This window comes from Gymnodraco acuticeps, unplaced genomic scaffold (genome assembly GCF_902827175.1).
Source record: "Gymnodraco acuticeps unplaced genomic scaffold, fGymAcu1.1, whole genome shotgun sequence".
NCBI lineage: Eukaryota > Metazoa > Chordata > Actinopteri > Perciformes > Bathydraconidae > Gymnodraco > Gymnodraco acuticeps.
The window spans coordinates 1,364,294-1,381,133 of record NW_022990368.1 but is presented as its reverse complement, the minus strand read 5'-3'; the positions used below and the strand labels follow the sequence as shown (position 1 = coordinate 1,381,133).

The 16,840-nt window shown below is 43.2% G+C and overlaps 1 protein-coding gene across 1 annotated transcript in view; it reads left to right on the top strand.

The window, feature by feature from the left end:
• tspan15 (tetraspanin 15) overlaps window positions 1-16,840 on the top strand; it is a 43,280-nt gene that overhangs the window by 7,859 nt on the left and 18,581 nt on the right. The window contains exons 2-3 of the mRNA XM_034224342.1: window positions 12,275-12,460; window positions 13,904-13,978. Of these exons, the coding sequence (XP_034080233.1) occupies window positions 12,275-12,460; window positions 13,904-13,978 (261 nt within the window). The remainder of the gene's footprint in view (window positions 1-12,274; window positions 12,461-13,903; window positions 13,979-16,840) is intronic.

Genomic DNA, 16,840 nt, shown 5'->3' with positions numbered 1-16,840 from the left:
TTCAAAATAGTCTAAATGTCATGTACGCAACAAGTATTATGATTATGTTAGTGTCATTTGATGTTTGATAAACAAGTGTATCATTTAGATGATTACACATTAAATCAGAGAGAAATGCCTTCAAGAAACTAATTAAAGAAAGCTGTCATTTACAAAAACAATGCTGAATGATTTTTTTCTCTGTCAACTCCAGAGTCTGGTGAAAATACAGACTAACTAGAAATGCAGTCGGTTGGGAAACACTTTCAGCAAAGGTTGTTTCCGTATGAGACAAAAAAGTGGGCATTCGCCCTCATATGGGATCCACTCCAAAATGCCGTGGCTTGTCCCTTGGTTCACGCTGCACCCTTACTGTATAGTATTCCAAGTTTCAAAACAATCTGGAAAGTAGTTTTACTGTAATCTCGTGCCAAATTATAAAAAGTAATAAATGGACTGCTTTTATATATTGCTTTTACAATCTTTGAACCCACTAAAAGTGCTTTTATATCTAAAGTCAGCATTCACACACTGGTGGCACATGTTGTCTTACAGAGTGTGCTAATCAGGAGTGATACACTTTAGGCACTTTCACACCATAGTACTTACCCAGGAATATTTCCGATAGTTCCTGGGATTTTGTGTTCACACGAAAAAGATCTGGAACCAGAACTTTTGTTTGCGAACCTTTTCACCCCTTTTTAGTCCCTGCTAGAGAGCAGGTACTTTCCTGGGGAGAAAAAGGTTATAATTTCTGATTGGCTGGGTGGATTGCAAACCAAGCCCCGTAAAACTCTGACAACTTTTTTTGAAGCCGCCATTTTATTTGCTCGCATTAGCATTATTAGCATTAGCCCAGCGCACCAACAGAGAGAGATTAACTTATGGCAACACAAAAGAAAACATGGGAGCGGTGGAGTGATGAGGAGGTGTCGGTGCTTCTGGCGATTTACTCGGAAGGCTTCAGTAGAGTATAGTAGAGTAGCTGCTGGGAGTCCCAGCAGCCTCTACCAGGGACGGGCGGCGCAGTGGTCTGTGCATCTGATCATCAGATCAAGGGGGGTGCTGGGGAACTCCAGTTCGAAACCCGCTCCTGCCGCCACTGCGTCAGGCCGTTGTGTCCTTGGGCAAGACACTTCACCCGGATTTGCTCCTGTGGGTAATGTCCACAGTACATGTATGATATCAATGTGTACTTGTAAAAGCGCCTCGATGACTTCGAGGCGTGAAGATGGACGGTGTGGCGCAGTGCGCTGTGCAATGATCATCAGATCAAGGGGTGAAACCCGCCGCTGCTGCGTCTGTAAAGCCGTTGTGTCCTTGGGCAAGACACTTCACCTGAACTTGCTCCTGTGGGTATTGTCCACAGTGACCATTGCATGTATAAAACATATGTGTAATGTGTATTTGTAAAGCGCTTTGAGCATCTGGAAAAGCGCTATAATAAATGTAAGGAATTATTATTATTATTAAATTACTGAAGCCAGTCCCCAACTCCGGGGACTTCGGGTGGCAATATACGGCGTGAAGTTGTTTGCGGCCTGCCAGTAAACCCAAAGCAGAAGAAGAAGAAGAAGTGACGTCAGCGGCTCCCTCAGGGACTTATTCCAGTGTGAACGCGATCTACTAGATAGTTCCAGGAAATAAAGATTTCCGGGGAACTAAGTTCCAGGAACTATTCCTGGGAAAAGTACTTGGTGTGATTCACACACACTCAAATACCATGGGCTCTGCCATAGGGAGCCCATAGATGCTTAAACATGTTGACTTCAGGGGATGACCACTCCTCAACCACAGCCTAAAAACAAACACACAAACTGTACTGAAAAATATGACCATGTCATTTGGTAATTGGGCTCTCGTCTGTATCGTGTCAGTAGCAGAGCTTTCATTCTCCGGAGGCCAATGCTCAGAGATATCAGGTTAAGTAGTTCGTTTTGGTCCACTCTCATCCTTAGTATTGCTATGTGTCTTAAATATAACTTTATTCTTCTTTTAATTAGTTGCATGAAATTGTTAAGCAACAGTGATCAGAATTGAGAAATATGGCAGTAGAAAACAAAATAAGCCTTTCTAAAAACCAAATTGAGAATTTAACCATGTAGCGGGATCATTTTTATTTATTTATTAAAGAAACCATGAATCCTATATTTTCCGTCCTCTTTAATTCGTTGACACTTCATAATCAGTATTATATGAATTATCCTGGTTTACCACCAATTCCCTGAGGACAAAATGACAGACTTGCAGAGAGTTCATGAATGAGTCAATTTTTTTCCCAGCAGCTTGATGCCCATTTGCTTTCAGAGCTTCAGCTCTGTGCTGTTTGCTCCCACATCAGTTAGTCAGGCAAACTAGCACTGTGACATGTTTTAGCAGAGTGTACCAGGTTATATAATACGACTTAACCTGGCCTAATGCCTGATGTTTTCATTAATACATCTTCAGCTAAGTGCATGCTGATAAACAGAACTGCCTGTGTTCATATATCATCTCAGATATTTTGGTTAAGATTTGTTCACACAAACCAAGAAGACACTCTGTAAAGATGATCAGAGATGCAGAGATGCTCTGTGTATGGCTCTAAGTGCCCCCTCTCTTTTGGCTGAAGTGAAGTGTGCTCACAGTTGGCGTGAGGCCAGGCAGCAGCGAGACGCCATAACATGCAGCAAGAGGGACATGTAAGGAAAGGACATTATGGTGGATTATAAACATTACGAGGACGTGTGTGTGTGACCATCATTCACTTGTTTGCAGTGCTCTGCGATGTCGGTACTTTTCTACAAGAACGCATTAAACTTAATATTAACTTGTTTCCCTGTTAATGCCTCTTTGTAAAAAAAAAAATCTGTGTTTGAATTGGCACGAGTAAAGTTAGTTATTATTAACTTTCAGCTGTTTTAGTATTGGCTACTGGGTAGGTACATTCTAGCCTAATGGGTCTACATTTGAAATAGGCCTGAAAGGTATAAATGTATTTCTATATGTTCTATGGTATGTTTTGTTGCACATGAAAGGCACATGTTTCAAACTCTCTTGACCCTCCCTATATACATAAAGGGTCAAACAAATTAAGTTACTATAAATGAGCCATTGGTGTTTGGCCTTGACTGCTTCTGCCGCCTGATCATCACATTACAGTCTTACATTTCCTCATGTGCCATTTGGCTATAATTGAATCTGTGTAAGAGGTCCTTCTTAATTTTAGATTTGCCTCAAGCTCATAGTGATAGACTTAGCTGTTGAACTTAGTTGTCATGTATTCAGGGTAAACATGTTCTACTTTAATTTAAAGGAAAAGAAAATGTTGAATTTTTCTTTTGCCAGTTCACTTTTTGGCACTCACAACAAGATCAAGAGTAGTAACACAAGTTTAGCCATGCATTAGACCACATAACATTTAGCGTAGCATTCATCGAAAACGACAACAGTAACTATGCACAATGAAGAAAACTATAGGTTACTTACGTAACCCCAGTTCTCAGAGTAACATGAAGTGAGATGTCTCACTATGGGATGCGCCTCATCGCGGAGCAAACAGAAGCATCAATCTCATTACGCCAATCCTGATTGGCTGGTGATCTTGACGTCAGCGTCAGGGAATTCACCCCCTATAAGTAGCTTGCGCCACGACGCATGCGTCATTCAAAATAAGCACCTCTTCTCGCTTCACCATAGCAAGGAGGGAAATTGTAGCTCCCGTATTGTCAGACGAGCTTATCTCAAAAATCACCAAACCAACCAGAACGTAACAGGTAGAGCTCTGACTCAACCAGGTGCCCAGTGTAAAGGAATATTTCAGTCTGATGTCTTTGTGTTCTTAGCTGTCCTGAGAAACTTTACATGACCCAGGTTTTATGGGTTCTCTTTTCCTGTGTGGGGGAAGGGTTTACTGCCCGATGCCTTTACGAGACAGAGCATCTTTGTTTGTTCATCTGGAATCGATTTGGGTAAAGGCCCGCGTTTCTAGGCTCCGCCCCTTCTCAGAGACCAGGTTCGAGCGGTTCCGTCTTTGTGTGGGCAGAATTAATTTGGCAGCTTGCATTAAACAGTGCGAGTTGCTTTGTTAATCCTCCGGCCGTTTTATCTCTCAATAAATATCAGTGTATTGACTAAGGCGAATCCAGTTTCCCTAATTTCAAGAACATTGGCTCAACATTGCTGCAAAGAAGTTTTCCATATCACCCAGCACTGCTTGAGTCACACTGGGAGCAGAACGTCCAGCCTGTTAAGAGGCGGACAAAAGTGAGCGGCGAGGACCAGCTCGCCGCTGCACCAATGTCTTGGATGGGAGACAGAGCCCAGGATGCAGCCAGACCCTGAGTCGAAAGAGCTCGCGGACCCGAGGGTGCCTGCGAACTCTGACTCATATGGGCCCCAAAGCAATTGCTTCCACAAACCAGTAGTAGAGCCGTTGCTTAGTAACAGGCTTGCCCTTATAAGGGTTAGCCCAGGACACAAGGGGTTGGTCATTATGACGAAGCACCCTTGATCTGTCCCTGTACGTGCGTAAAGCACGGGCTGGACACGGCAAATCCGGCCGCTGTTCCCCGGAGGAATACAGTGGCGGGGAGGATGCCTCAATGTCAAATGTGGTACCTGAACCAACCGCCTTAAGATAAAGGCAGGGTTGGGCTTCAACCACACTCTGTTTTCCCTGGGGCGAACTGAGTGCATAAAGACTGTACAGATAGCGCATGCGTGCCACTGGCTCGCTTGTCAGCTGCCAGGGTCAGCTTCATGTCACACTGTATTCAGATTGTACCACTCACGGGCCAGGCCCATAGAGCCAAGCGCTCTGGGTGTGGGTGAAAGATCGCCCCCCCCCGCTTGGGACAGTATGTCCCTGCGTAGTGGGAGCTGCCATGGCTGCCCGCACAGCAGCTGATATATCTCCGCTAGCCAGTACATAGCTGGCCAGTGCGGAGCTATCAGGATAAGTGTGTGGCGTTGCTCTCTCACTCTGGCCAGAGTTGGGGGTATCAGAGCCAGGGGTGGGAACGCGTACAGAAGGCCCGGGGGCCAATCGTGCGCGAGTGCATCCACGCCTAACGGTGCATTTAGATCGCGCATCGAAAAGAACAGCTGACACTGAGCGTTGTCTTTCGATGTGAACAGATCCACCGCGGCTCTGCCGTAACGCACCCACAGCTGGCTCACAATCCTTGGATGTAGAGTCCAGTCTGCATAAAGTGGTATACCTCTGGACAGTAGATCTGCACCGAGGTTCATCACTCCCGGTACGTGCGTCGCTCTCAGAGAGAGGAGACGTCTACCGCTCCATAGGATCAGTTTGCGCGCCAGTGTGTGTAACTGGAGAGAACGCAAACCCCCTTGGCGGTTAATATACGATATTGTGGTCGTATTGTCTGTCCTCACAAGGACGTGATGTCCCCTGAGGAAAGGCAGAAAGCGTTTTAGGGTGAGAAACACCGCTAAAAGCTACAGGTAATTTATGTGCGCCCGCTGGAGGTCTCTGCTCCAGAGACCCCTCACCGGGCGACCTTCATAAATACCTCCCCAACCTGTCAGACATGCGTCCGTGGTGACCACTTTCCGTGAAAGGACAGCACCCATAGGCACACCTCGTACTAGAAAAGTCGGGTGCAGCCAGTGGCGCAGTGCCCTTACGCATTTCACAGTAACCATCACTGGGTTTAGTTTTAGGGCAGCCACCCAGCGCTGAAACTCCCTCATGTGTAAGCGTCCCAGTCGTACGACCAGGATGGCTGACGCCATGAGCCCCAGCAATCGCAGGCATGATCTGAAGAGAACATGTTTGCGCAGCTGGAAAAGAGCGAGACAAGCTCTGAAAGCTTTCACTCTTTCCGCTGACAAGCGGGCTGAAAAGGGCACCGAGTTCAGGCGTAAACCCAGGAAGAGTATAGTCTGCGCGGGGCACAACATGCTCTTCTCTGTGTTTATTATGAAACCCAGGTTGAGCAGGTGCTTTACGAGGACATTTGTCTGCGTAACAGCCTCCTGCTCCGACTGTGCGAGAAGCAGCCAGTCGTCCAGGTAGGTCGCCAGGCGAATACCCTGTTGTCTTAACGGGGCTATCACGGCTTCCGTACATCGTACAAACACCCTTGGACTGAGAGACAGACCGAAGGGGAGTACTCTGTATTCATAACAGATCCCCTGAAATGCGAATCTCAGATATTTCCTGTGTGGGTAATATACTAGGATGTGAAAATACGCATCTTTCAGGTCGACTGATGTAAACCAGTCGTCTTGTCGCACGAGCCGCAGCAGAGATGTGTGAGTGAGCATTCTGAACTTATATCTTTTTAGATATTTGTTCAGAGCCCTCAAATCAAGTATTGGCCGAATTCCGTTCCCTCCCCGTTTGGGAACGAGGAAGTACTTGGAATAGAAGCCGCCCTGACTCTGCTCGGCGGGTACAATAGATATAGCCCTCTTTTCTAGGAGTGAGAGAATCTCTCTCTCCAGAATATGGGCTGACTCTCCTCGGGCCTGCGAATGCAGAATGCCCGAGAAGCGAGGGGGGGTGATGGTGACTTGGAGTCTGTAGCTCCGTGTAACTGTCTTGAGAAACCCAAGCAAATGTCGTGAGCATCTCCCGCTGTATGCTCCTTAGAGCCAGCTGAGATGTCATGTCTCTTCCCCTCTGAGTCTCTATTTGTTGTGTTATGGGGCCCTCCAGTGTCTGAGCACTGTGGTGCCCCATTTCGACAATCCCCACCGACACAGCGCATGCGTGTGGCGGTGGTGCCCTTACGGCTCCAGCCGGCACTGCGCATGTGCGTGACGGTGGTGCCTTCACGACCCCAGCCGGCACTGCGCATGTGCGTGACGGTGGTGCCTTCACGACCCCAGCCGGCACTGCGCATGCGCGTGACGGTGGTGCCTTTACAGCTCCGTCAATTGTCCGCCCTTTGAGAGAGGCCGTAGCTGCTCTCAGAAGGGGAACAATTGACGGACTGTTTATTGTTTTTATTGTTTTTCTTTTCATTTTTCCGAGCTGCGCCCTTGGCTCGAAGCTTGGATGCGTCAACGGAAAAAAATGTATGACAGCAAAATCAATAAGTGTGTGACATGTGTTTATGCGGACTTGAGGATGGTGTTGAGGCATCTCTCGAGGCGGCGGGAACACATTTAGAGCTGGGGAACCGTAGACTTCCAGCTCTGTCACAGAGGGGAGAAGGTGGGGCTGTCACGCCGCTCGCTTCTTCTTCCTCGACTGCTGGCAGAAATTCTGGGTTGGCTGCGCCTGGGCTGCAGCCGGAACCGGAGATTTTCTAGGCCAGCTCGCCCTCGTCCCCTGCCTGGGCTGGGGACTCGGGGCGGACTGCGACCTCTGAGTTTTCGGTATTTTGAACCGAGCAGGGTTCGGGGCAGCTTGGACGAAGGGCTGCCGCTGCGGCTGGGCCCTTCGAGGGAGGCAGAGGTGGAGGGCCTCGTCCTCCTTCTTTTTCGACTCGCATCTCCTCTGCATGGAGGCAAGAGCGGAGCCGAAAATCCCCTCGGGAACGATGGGCATGTCAAGCACATCCTCCTTTTCCCGGTCTGGGAGGTTGGTGAGGTTGAGCCATCTAGCTCTTTCCTGCACCACCATGATCCCCATTGTTTTGCCCGTGGCCTGGACGGCGCAGCGTTGGACACGGAGACAAATGTCTGTGACCGCGGCCAACTCGTTCAGAACGGCCGGTCCAGGATTACTCGACATATCCTCACAGAGCTCCGCTTGGTATGCGGTTAGCAGTGAGGAAACGTTCAGAGCCCTGGCGGACAACGCTGCGTCTCTGTAGGACCGTTCAGTCATGATCGGGCGAGACCATGGTGAGGTCTCGCCGGGAGCTCCCGCCTGGTGAGGCGTGGGGCTCCGTTCCCGCATCTCTTGCCGCCACCGGGTCCCGGCCTGACACGGCGTGGGATCCCGGTTCCGCAGCTGCCGCTGTTAGTGAGCCCCAGACCGACACAGTGAGGGGCTCAGTCTCTGCGGCAGACGCCCCCGTGTCTTGATTGCCAAACGGCGAATCAGTGGACATGAGGGAGTCCTGTTCCAACAAGCTAGCTTGGTGTGCTAGCCGTCGGTGGAGGCTCTTTCGGGTGAAACGGGCACAATGCCCGCACGAGCCGGGGTTGTCGATAGCCTCCTGGGCGTGTTCCAGCCCGAGGCAGGACAAGCAGACCTGGTGTGAGTCTGTGCCTGCTATCTTCAACCCGCAGCCGCATGACCGAGCCGCCGAGTCCCTGACTCCTCTGGTGTGAGGGGGAGAGGCGTCCATCTTGTTCGCCTCGTGGCGTGGAGAGGACCCGCTCGTAACAGGTACGTCGTTGAGAGAAAAAGTGTTACCAACCCGTCCTTAATCCGGAGAAAAAGGGACGGTGTGGGTCCTTTGTTCTCAAAGAATATTGACTGGTGTGTCAATATACTTCTAATCCTTTTCTCCTCCGTGAGACAGAAAAAGAAAAGCGTCCTCGCTACCGTGGTGTCGGTAGTAAGGGGAAGCTAGCTAGCAACAGGTGCGTAGCTAGCTTGAGAAAAATCAAAACCGTACCTTACTTTCCGGGGAAAGAAACGGCGAGGTCAATTTTAATACTAACTGGCGTTAGTATTACCGTCTTCTTGCGAAGCAGAAGGAGTAGCCGGCGAGCGCCCGTCGACCGAAATGGTTATATTTGGGTTCAGTCTGTGGACCGTTAAGCTTGTCCGGCTACTATAGAGATGTGCTCTGAAGCGAGAAGAGGTGTTTGAATGACGCATGCGTCGTGGCGCAAGCTACTTATAGGGGGTGAATTCCCTGACGCTGACGTCAAGATCACCAGCCAATCAGGATTGGCGTAATGAGATTGATGCTTCTGTTTGCTCCGCGATGAGGCGCATCCCATAGTGAGACATCGAATGGAGTGTTATGAATGAGAACTACTAAGAGATGTATAGAAATGTGACATTTTGTTCTTGCATTTTGTCAGACTATGTGTCACTGTGAGCTCCTGTGCTGCTGTTGGATGGACTGTGTTATGAGTGAACAGTCAGTTATCATCCAATGATCTTCCTAATTAGCTATTCTGCGTTTAGTAAAACAAATATTATAATGAGAGCTGTTAACTGCAGGATGTTGAGATAATCCTGAGTTACCTGGGATATTGTTCACAATGCTGTGAGCACCACAAATACATTTCCACTGGCAGAAAAATATCACAGACAGATAATTCCGAGACAACCAAAATGGCATGGATAGATAACCTAAGGGCTGAGTGCTAAATGTCTTTGTTTCTTCCATAATATAGATTATTTAGTCAACTGACCCTTTTTACACTTGTATTCATTCTCATAATGTCCAGAGCAGTGACGGAAGTGGTTACTGATTGCATAATTAGCTGCTTCCAAATGCTAATTTAAATGAATGCAGCTTTGATGTATGCTAAAGTGACACTGTAGATGGGGAAAGGAAGGCACAAAACACAGGACTGGACAGTTTTCAGATAATGTTCGACTGAATACATTTCTGTCTCATTCAGTTGTTTCTGTCGTTGTGCAGTGAGCTCAGGTCTGACTAAACTCTTTATTGACGTTTTTTCCAGAGGGAGTTTCTCTGCCACACACCTCCTTTGTTTACTTTTGTAACAAAATGATATCACTATGTTACACTCACACTTCTATTGGCTAGTGCTCCGACACATTGTTTGTGATACACTAAGGGGCGGTACATCTCTAAGTAGTTGACCAATCACAACAGAGCCGGCTAACCGGCTACCAATCAGAGCAGACACGGCTCTGGTTTCAGACAGAGATTTATATGCAAATGAGTGGGAATGTAATACATCCTTCAGTTAGCAGGTAGCTTCTTGGTTTAAGTTTTTAATTGGTGGCTCAAACTGAAAATCTCAACATGCAGCCAAGGGTTATAAAACAAACAAGCATCGTTATTAACTAGACGTTCAGACACTTGTTGCTGGGCTGTAATTAGCAGCTATACATTCCTTGTTGAAACTACTTGTATGTCAGTAGTACAAAACCAAATATGGTAATTGAGCAATGTACACTTCTATGTAAACACAAGAAAAGTAATGCCGCCATCAATATAGGGACAAAACTATTATTTATTTTTCAAAACATTGAACTAAATTGTGGCATAATTATGAATGGGCATCGATAACATTTTATTAACACCAATGCCATTGTACATTCTGCTTATCGGTTTGATTGTTAATTGTTTTGGTTATTGATTCCTGATCAGTTTTCTGTGGTTTTCAACTTCAAAGCAGCTGATTTATTATCACTGGATCTAAACATGGTGTTTAATGTCTGCCAAATGATGCTTCCAGTCGTGGAGACGGCAACCGTCAGAAAGACATGCCGGCTGATAAAAGGAACCGATAACCTCAATTCAGACAAATGAAAAATCTGAAACATAACAATTATAACTATTAAGAAGCGAGAACCGGTTCCAGTTGTGAACCGGTTCTCGCTTCTTAATAGTTATAATTGTATCTATTGTAAATCTTCCCATGTAATTTAAGGTTTGTTGACCTTTATTTGCGAATGCTTGAAATTGTTTTTCTAGCCTCAAAGTTCTACCTGTTGTCCAGCCTCTTCTGCTATACTCTTATCAACATAATTCAGTTTCACAAAATGTATGGAAACAATGAAAACTGAAGACTTGAAATAGAAACAATAAAATAGACAGCGTAACAGAAGAAGCTTTTGCTTTGTGTGTTTTTATGTGCACAATCTAACATCTTTCTGCTTCACAGCATCTATTGTTCTAAAATGATCTTTGGTGAGACTTGAATTGATTATCTAATTATGTGGAAGATAAAAGAGCAGTTTGTGTGTGTGACTGTGAACTCTCACAGACAATACCGATTGCTCCTAGCAGATTTACTTTATTCCAAATTAAAGTGCTTCAAAGAACCTAATGAAAGAAATCTGTCATTTAAAATAACAACTATTAATGATATGTTACTTCATCCCCCTCCAGTCTGGTGAACATGCAAATTATAATTGGACTGTAATTAGCTTTTATGGTGTCAGTGGCAGAAGTTTCAAACTGGAGGCTCCAGAGATTACTACAGACAAGCCAATGCCAGTTTGTTCAAAGATTAAACAAAAGTCCAGAGCCTTGACACAGTGGTGCTTTGAGCGAACTGCTAACATGCTAACAATAACAACTCTAACACCCTGCTGCGGAGTAGGTTTAACGTTTACTGTTTTTAGCATCTTAGTTACCTGTGCTGGGCTAACATTTGCCAATAAGCACAAATATAGACGATATATAGACGATATATATATATATATATATATATATATATATATATATATAGAAGAGTATGAACTGCAGTGGTAACATTTTTATCGTATCTATTTTTCTTAAACTATAAATCATTTAATTAATTAGAAAACAACCAAAACTGCCAGTAATGTATACCATATAGTCATTAAAGGCTGCTGGGTTGTTAACATGAACAATTGCATTCCAGTATAGACATTTTGAGTGGATGTTTGATTAGTCTCAATAATCTCTTACTTTATCTCTCACTGTGCCTTTTATATTAGTAACAGAACATTTCCATATAATGCAGGTCTTTATTTAGCTGAATAAAATAAATACCCAGCACAATTTGTTTAAGTAAAACCTTTGTGTCTTATTCCTGATTTTAAGTCATCAAAAACTTGTATTAATAAAATGGAAATGTAACAACTATGAAGCCCCACTTCTGATCAAATCAAATCAAATCTTATTTATATAGCACATTTATAAACGATTTTTGGTCGAGCCAAAGTGCTGTACATATAATAAAAATAGCCTACAGTAGAGACACTTTACAGCAAATACAAAAACACAGATTGTTCAGAATATCAGTATGAGATAACGACACCCTCTATCCTTAGACCCTCACATCGTACAAGGAAAAACTTCCAGAGAAAACCCACAGTTTAAGGGGGTAAAGAAATGGGAGAAACCTCAGGGAGAGCAACAGAGGAGGGATCCCTCTCCCAGGACGGACAGACGTGCAATAGATGCCGTGTGTACATCGAAGAGATAATACATTTACAGCATATAGACCGAATGTTAGGAAATGCATGTGTCTGTAATAAGAAGATGAATCCACGAGGATGTCAGCTCATGATCATATGTGTAGATCCGATATTAAAACCTGTTTACCCTGGGACTTTCCTCTAGCTACTTACACACATAACCTGTTGATCATTTATCCAGCTAAGTGATGGCTATGAAATTGCATGAATATAGTCACCAGCTTGTTTTTTCCTTCATATTCAACCTCGCTTTTTTATCCTAACAGTTTCTTATTGTGTTTTCAGTTGATAGGTGGCTTCATCCTGGCCATTGGCATCTACGCTGAGGTGGAGAGACAACGCTTCAAGACTCTGGATGGAGTGTTTCTGGCCCCGTCGATAATCCTGATCCTTCTGGGAATCATCATGTTTATTGTTTCACTCATTGGAGTCCTGGGTTCACTGAGGGATAATATAACGCTTCTGAAAGTGGTGAGTGGTATGCCAAGTGATTTATCTTTTTGAAGGAAAGTGGCTACTACGATGCTTTTGTATCTTGTATTTATTTTTCTTTTAAGAATGACACACTAGAACAATCCATGCTTTCACTTCTTAGTTACAAAGTAGAATTCGTTTTTTGTGGGATGGGGAAAGCAGATACTGTGCAAATAAAGAACATATTCCTAAAGATGCAAACACAAATATATTAGAGGGTTAATTTCCTGTTGTCTTGTGTGCTATGAGCAATACCTGACAGAAAAGGACACATTTGACCTGCAACAAATTGATAATGAAACACAGTACCTCAGAGATTGAAGATAGAGGGTGAGAAAGTCACCTGTCGTGGCGTGACATTTTTCACCTGCAGATCGTGTCAGTGAGTGACAACGCTGCAGCCCCCCGGGGTCGGCCTGGTTTTCTCGGTGATGTCTCTTGAACATGTCGAAGCATGTTTCCTGCAATGTTAGTGAAATTGTGTGTTAGTCTGCCATGGTCCTGTAGTTTCACATGAAGTTGTTACTAGCTGAAATATTGCATAGAAGGGACATTCATCCTTGTGATGGTTTTAAATTGTGAGGTACACAGGTAAAGTATGCAAGCCATCATATGAATTTGGGTTTACAGTGTGTGCAGGTATATTATAGTTTTTGCCATCAGGAGTCATTTGAAGTTAAACAGTAGTTCACTTCGGGCATGGGACCATATGCTTTCCTTTTTACGCTTACACTTTTAGGGATTTAAATACAGTGGGGGGAAGAAATTAAGAATATAAACAAGTTTTTGCTGTAGAAAACAGGCGGCCTCTCATGACCGCAAAACAAAGCACATCACAGGTTGAGGGTTGTGACAAGCCTGTGGCACAAGACGTCATATTGTTTATTTATAAAAATAGAAAACAGACTTTGGTGCCCATCTTCAAAGTAATATTTGTAACTCTGAGGAGACATGGTGCCTCAACGGATGTATAGCTTTGAGGCTGTGGTGATGATTTCATTGTCTCTAAATGTATTGATAACTTAAATCAAAGAATATACAGTGGCTTTCAAAAGTATTCAATCCCCTTGAAAGTTATCAGATCTGTCTGGAAAACAAATAAATTCAAACACATTTTTCCAGTCAATATGTTTATAGCAAACTCTGAGACTTTATCTTAAAGGCCAAAATTAATTCTGTCAGCAGATCTTTTAAAGAAAATTAAATTTTAGGCCACCTTTTGACTGCAGCCTAAAGTATTTTGGGCTAAGTATCTAGCAGCTCGACACACTGTTTAAAGAGATTTCCGACCATTCCTCTCTGCAGATTGGCTCAAAGTTTGTAAAGCTGGTTGGAAGACGCTTCTGGACCACAACATGTTATATTATGAATAGAAATATTACATTTGAAGTGTATAAGTCAAAGGTGTATAATGGCTCTTCCTCTTCTGTTTGCTCACAGTTCATGTACACCCTCTCTGTGTGTCTGATCCTGGAGCTGCTGGGAGGAATATTGGCGCTGGTGTTTCGGAACCAGGTGAGCGTCCACGATGTTGATCAAGTCAAAGTCAACTTTAATGTCAATCTTTCAGTTTGTGTGTACAGACGGAGAGATCGAAATTACGTTTCCAACATTCCCGAATACAAAAATACAATTATACAATATACAGATATGTATACAAATATGTACAACATATGTATATCCTATATACACAATAAACAGACACATTTACACACATGCACACATTAAGATAAAAAGCACAACAATCAATATATACAAGTTAACAGTCACTTCAATATCAACATCTTTGGTGCAAGATTGACCATAGAATGTGCATTTATTGCAAGATTGTCCATAGCAGCGTAAACAAATAAATAAGAATAACCCGAGAGTTAGAAACATACAGCAGGTAGACACGTTTACATTGTATCTCCTGTGTGGGCAGGAGATAATTTACCTTGCATGGCAGCTGTGCAATATAACAAGATCACTTGAAAGTCCATCTTGTCGTAATAATGCAAAGGCTTTCATCAGTGGGCGTGAAGCTCAACGTTCTTGCACTGTTGCCTCATTCAGAGATAGATGGAGACTAAGAAGATATTTATTTATATGGAAATCTTTTAGATTACTTTAACTACACAGGGTGGTACAAAAGAATGAACCGCGACCAATCTGATGTAGTGGAATAGAATATATTAAAGTACATTTATATAATTATGATAATCATTCTTCAAACAACTTATCGCATATTTTAGATCAAAGATAAAGTCATGCAAGTTAGTAATTAGATTTCATCCCACTTTTTCTACTTTAATGGATATTTCAGTGACACGGCATTAAACAGGATTATTTCCACATATTTCTGGTAATTTCTCGGAAATGTACAGGGACAGTATCATCATAATTGATCCCTTTTTTAAAGATGATATCATTATCATTAAAATGGTATCGTTATGCTGATTAATTGTTTTGCTTCCCTGACCTGTCCGTGTGTTTCTGTGTCTTTTGTATTCACCTCTGTCTTTCTCACATCTAAAATGTCTCTCACATCCTTTCTTTGTCTTACTCTCTATTTTTGTCTTCAGTTTTGGATCTCATTCATAGCAATAACATCCATTAATGTTTCTGTACATACTAACACAGCTGGATATGTTGTATTTATGCAGCAGTGACTAGTCAAGCAGCATTCTTGAGTTGCATTCACGCTTTGGGGGGGGGGTAAAGAAGACATGAAGTGACCAGAAACCCTAAATAATTATCTGACGTGTTAAAACTGGAAGTTATCAATTGATTTGGAATTACTTTTGTATATAAAACAAACAATTCATCACAGTTATCAGGGTTAGTGACGGTCCTGAACGATACAAAACATTTTTCCCAGTCTTTCTGGTAAAGGATCGTTTTTAGATTTTCTGAGGGAGAAAGAAAGGTTGTAGAATTCTTTCTTTCTTTTATCAACTGTTAAAAAGCGTTGGTAAGGACATTACAAATACTAAGTGTTCCTACATTATGCGGACTTCCTTTAGTTGATTATAATAAGATTGAAATCCGGTCATGCTTCTTGTCATGAACATACATATCTGCATGAAACTCCTTTAAATGTGCATCTAAATAAGAAGGCAAGTCACTGTATCCTTCATCGTTTTGTTTCCTGCTAAACTTTTATATTAGATATGTACCTGCTGTAGCTGGCATAAGCATAAGTATGTTGTGTGATTAAGAACAACTCGGTGTGAACCTAATCTTTGTTTCCATTATGACATTTTATGAAAGTCATTTGTAGAAGTGAACATAAAAATCTAGATCCAATTTTGGCACATGTCATTTACACGAACATCACGTTAGAGCTGACAAAATAGGTTCTCGGATTTAAATGTTTTAATTAATAACATCAGTTTTCTTGATAAAAAGATCTGTCATAGATATCTTAATGTGGCCCAGTGGGGAAAAAAGGCTTGAGTATCAGTGTCTAATTTCTCCACTTTTTAATGCTTTCAACCGTCTCCCTCAATTGAATAATGGCCGTCTTGGAACACATCTTTCCAATAATATCGTGTGGTGCATTTTAATGTTTATGCCACGTTGCAAAACCAAATGATCAGCATAATGATTTTTACATTTCAGAACTAATGGCAGTTCTATTTAAGATCCCATCAAACCCAGCTTCTAATATGTCATATCTTAACTTCATTGCCTCATTTGAAAAGATATGGCTGTGCTTTCAAATAAGATTTCACTTTCTTTCCCCTCATTTCCATGAACACCGTGTTTGAGATCGTAATGCCATGTGAGCTCATAGCGAGTTCTTTAATAATGATAAAGTGTCTCAAAGGGAAACGATTCAGTGGACTAACTCGGAGTCTAGATATCTGCTTATTGTAATGTGGTTTAAATATGGCGGCGTTGCACATAATGCAGTAGATTCACTGTGAATATCTGATATGTTCAGGGGAGAAGAAAGATAAATGTAATGAAAAAGGAAGTGCCTTTACGCTCTGCAACTCTCAGGAGGGGAGCAGTCTCAAGTGTGTTGATAGTTTTAAAGAGAAAAATGACAGAGAATATGCAGGCCTGAATGGCTCAAGGCTTTTTCTATCCTCTTCTCTAATGAAGTATAAATAACACTGATGTATCCAAAACAAAGAGTGAAGTGAAATGAGTGGAATAGTTCCCTAAATGAAAAGCTCTCCATGACTGTACCTAATGGACTTTAAAGTTGCAAATATTTATTCTCAGTCTCTGGATAGACCGATGCATTAACCTAACGTGACCCCGCCGCACCAGATTGTGACTGACAGATGTGAGCTGTCAAACTGTCATCATTTAATATTCCAATTCAGTGGATCAGTCACCTTGAGAAATCGGAGCATTTCCTCTGGAGAGCTGCCTGTGTGACAC